This window comes from Dromiciops gliroides, chromosome 3 (assembly GCF_019393635.1).
Source record: "Dromiciops gliroides isolate mDroGli1 chromosome 3, mDroGli1.pri, whole genome shotgun sequence".
Taxonomy (NCBI): domain Eukaryota; kingdom Metazoa; phylum Chordata; class Mammalia; order Microbiotheria; family Microbiotheriidae; genus Dromiciops; species Dromiciops gliroides.
Genome location: NC_057863.1, coordinates 585,364,229 through 585,368,012, shown reverse-complemented (window position 1 = coordinate 585,368,012; position 3,784 = coordinate 585,364,229). Strand labels below are relative to the sequence as shown.

The 3,784-nt window shown below is 46.4% G+C and overlaps 1 protein-coding gene across 1 annotated transcript; it reads right to left on the bottom strand.

The window, feature by feature from the left end:
- Positions 1 to 2,504: 2,504 nt before the first annotated feature.
- Positions 2,505 to 3,470, bottom strand: LOC122745988 (olfactory receptor 52W1). Its single transcript, XM_043991454.1, has one exon. It carries the CDS (start codon positions 3,468 to 3,470, stop codon positions 2,505 to 2,507), a length of 966 nt encoding a protein of 321 aa, XP_043847389.1.
- Between the last annotated feature and the right edge of the window lie 314 nt (positions 3,471 to 3,784).

Here is a 3,784-nt window from a genome sequence, read left to right as displayed (position 1 = left end):
TGTTTGATGATTATTAAATTCAAACTAAAAATGAAGAAAAAAAATTTGAGACAGTTTATTTAATGGGAACCCAGAGTGATCAGAAGGGAGAATTAGGATGTGTGTTGAAGGGATACAATTCTTACAGAAATGTGTCTGCCTCTACCCAGCAGGGGTTATTTGGGTGGTGTTTGTGTGTGGGGTGGATCATGTGTGATGGGAAACTTGACAGAAAAGAATTTTCACTTAGTTCATATAGGACTAGTAGAGAACCTGGCACATGGTAGGTGCTTAACGGAAGCTTGTTTGATCGATTAGGCCTTGACAATGATATTAGTTTTCATTGTTTCCAATCAGGCTGGTTTGTTGTGGCTCTGACTGAACTGGGCTCCTTCATAGGGCAGGCCTATGACTGTCACTCTCTCTACAGTCATGGAAGTCTTGTCTATGAGCTACCAAAGAGTGAACTTAGTGATTGTAATCCTGGAAATGGAATCCAGACCAGGAAAAGAAACTGATTCTAGACATTCCTGATTGGTATATCCATGACTGTAGGACATTGGGAGCTGATTCCTACAATGAGAAAAGAGCATCAGAGAGAGTCACAGGGCATCTGACCTTGTTCCTTATTCAACTCCCCAGATTCCTTGCAAGAGTCTGAGGTCAAGAGGACCATGAGACAGCCTGTTTATAATGAGATCTAGGATTATTAATTTATTAATAATGATTTAATAATCTATTAGTAATAATTATGATAACTCACATTTGCATAGAACTTTTTTTTTTTTTAGTGAGGCAATTGGGGTTAAGTGACTTGCCCAGGGTCACACAGCTAGTAAGTGTTAAGTGTCTGAGGCCGGATTTGAACTCAGGTACTCCTGACTCCAGGGCTGGTGCTCTATCCACTGCGCCATCTAGCTGCCCCTGCATAGAACTTTAAGGTTTGTAAAGCATTCTTTCAAAACCACCCCATGAGGTAGTAGGTGAAATAATTATTACCCCTATTTTATAGGTAAGGAAACTGAGAGTCTGTGAGGTCATGCAACTTGCCCATGGTGACAAAGGGAATAAATCCTTGAATAGTTGTCACCTTGCACTGATTCTAAGCCCTTTGCACAATAATTAATGACCCACTACTAATGTTCAGGGAGATAATCTTCCCACATCCAGGAAGCATCTTTACTGAGGAAGGGAAAAATACAATTTATGTCTTCCCCAACTCTTCTTCAAATCACCATTCTGACATCTGGGGAAAATACGTAATATTTATTAGAACCTGAACCCTGTACAATATGTATAAAATGTAGAAAACACCAAAAAGGTTTTTTGTTTGTTTTGTTTTGGTGGCAAATGAGACTGATGAAAGCAAGATTGGATAATTAAAAATAATTGATATTTGCATAGGACTTGAAAGTTTGCAAATTGACTCACATAGATTAACTCATTTAAGGCTCATAGCAACCCTATGAAATAGGTAGTGTGGCTATTATCTTCCCCATTTAACAGATGAGGAAACTGAGGTTCAGATCAGTTCAATGACTTCTTCATGGCCACACAGCTAGTATGCATTGGAGGCAGGCTGCTAATCCAGGTTCTTCTGTCTCAGAAGTTGTAGAGGATTTCCTGTTCTGTATAACCCACTGGATTCCCATCGGTGCTACTGTGGTAGCACCAGCTGCTCGACACATTCATTGAAATAGGATTCGAAAAATAACCCTAATGTTTCTATTAATGCTCAAAGTTTTAAAAGTCCTTTCATGTTCATTAGTTCATGTAGTTCTTTGAAATCTCAGACCCAAAGAAATAAAATTTTTTGCCCAAAGTCACAAAACTCATAAATGTTGGGGCGAGGACTTACACCCGGTTTTCTGACTCCCAGTCTCCAGGGTTATTTCCACTAGACCACCCAAGTTTTGGACATTGCAGTTCCTGCTGTTGAGGCAATCTGGCTGGGGAGAAGGGACACTTGAGTACATTTACACAAGCACATGGAAGCACACAAAAGGTCACAAGTGATCTGAACAGGCAGAGGATGCTACATGCAGTCTAAGGACCCATAATGCCCGGGGATGGGGGAGGGATGAATAACCAGGAAAGTTTCCTAGGGCATTTGAATTCAGAGACAAAAAAGGTGAGGACTTGGAAGAGAGAAGGCAGGAAGGGCAGTCTGGGTAGGACTGGGCAAAAGCTCAGCCTATGGGTAAGTCATAGAGCCCTGCAGGTCATAGGTCAGTCAATGTTGATTAGATCAGGGCTTCTTAAACTTTTTCCACTTGTAACCCCTTTTCACCTGAAAAATTTTTGTGACTCTGGGTATATAGGTATATAAAACAGGTATATATAACCTTTTGCTGTTGTCAACTATTTCATGACCCCCCACACTCAGTTACGGGTCCCTATATGTGGTTGTGACCCATAGTTTAAGAAGCTAGGGATTAGATAGCTGATGTAGGCTGCCAAGGAGCAGACACTTCTAGCCTCTCTAATGGTTTCCAGAGCCTCCAGTCCAGACTCCTGGCATCCTGTCAAAGCTGACCCTTCCAGGGTGTGAAGAATGAGAGGAGCCTGTCCCGGATCTGTTTGGTGCGGACACCATAGATGAGAGGGTTGAGGGACGGGGGCAGCAGGAGGTAGATGTTTGAGAGTAGAATGTGCACTGGACGGGGGACTGTTCTGCGGCCAAATCGATGTGTGAGGTAGGAGAAGAGGCCAGGCACATAGAATGCCAGGATGACACAGATGTGAGAGCTGCAGGTACCAAAAGCCTTGGCCCTGGCCTCACGGGTGGGCAGCCTCAGCACAGTTCGAGCAATGAGCCCGTAAGAACCTGCAATGCCCATCACATCTACTCCTGAGACAGCCAGAGACAGCGCCAGCCCATAGAGATTGTTGGCCCTCGTGTTGCCGGCTACCAGTTCTACCACTGCCATATGCTCACAGTAAGCGTGGGCCACGGCCCTCATCCGGAAATGCTTGAATCGGGCCACCAGTAATGGAAAGGGCACCACGATGGTCACAGCTCGCAACCCCAGTGCCATAGCCACCCAACCCACACGGGCACCTGTGACCAGGGTGGGGTAGCGTAGTGGGTTCCCCACAGCCACTGCACGGTCACAGGCCATGGCTAGCAGGACACCTGATTCCATGGCAGTCAGGGCATGGACAAAGAACATTTGGGTCAGGCAGGCAGCATAGGGGATGGGTCGGGGCCCAAGCCACAGGATGGCCAGCAGCCCCGGGGCCACAGAGGAGGCCAGACCCAGGTCAGTGGCAGCCAGGGTGGCCAAGAGTAGAAACATGGGCTGATGCAGGGTAGTATCTGTCTTCACCACAGCCAGCAGAGCAGCATTGCCAAGCAGAGCCAGCAGATACATGGAGCCAAAGGGTAAGGAGAGCCAGGCATGCATGGTGCCTAGCCCTGGGATGCCTGTCAGCAGGAAGTAGGCTGGGCAGGGGAAGGTGGTGTTTGACAGTAGCAACTGCTCTGTCATCCCTGATTGTGGCTGGAGGCTGTGGTTAGAGGAATGAAAGGAAAGACTCCAGGAGAGACAAAGCATTGGGACTCCAGGCTGGGATGGAGGTTAAGTTTCAGGTCTGCAGAGCCCATGACTTTGGGCTGTGTGGGCTGCCTGGTTTTGGAGGTATCCGGTTTCTGTGGGGAGACAAAGAATGTGAGAATGGAACAAGGATGAGTAGGGGGGTCTCTGTCCAGCTTTAGAGAACTCTGGTACTTATGGTCTCCGGGGGACATGCTAATTGGCTAAGTTAAGGACTGTCCAGAGCTATGGGAGTAGAAAATAGGGCC

What these genes read in the sequence shown, in the direction of transcription:
- LOC122745988 (XM_043991454.1), bottom strand. Translation starts at nt 3,470, where the DNA reads ATGACAGAGCAGTTGCTACTGTCAAACACCACCTTCCCCTGCCCAGCC.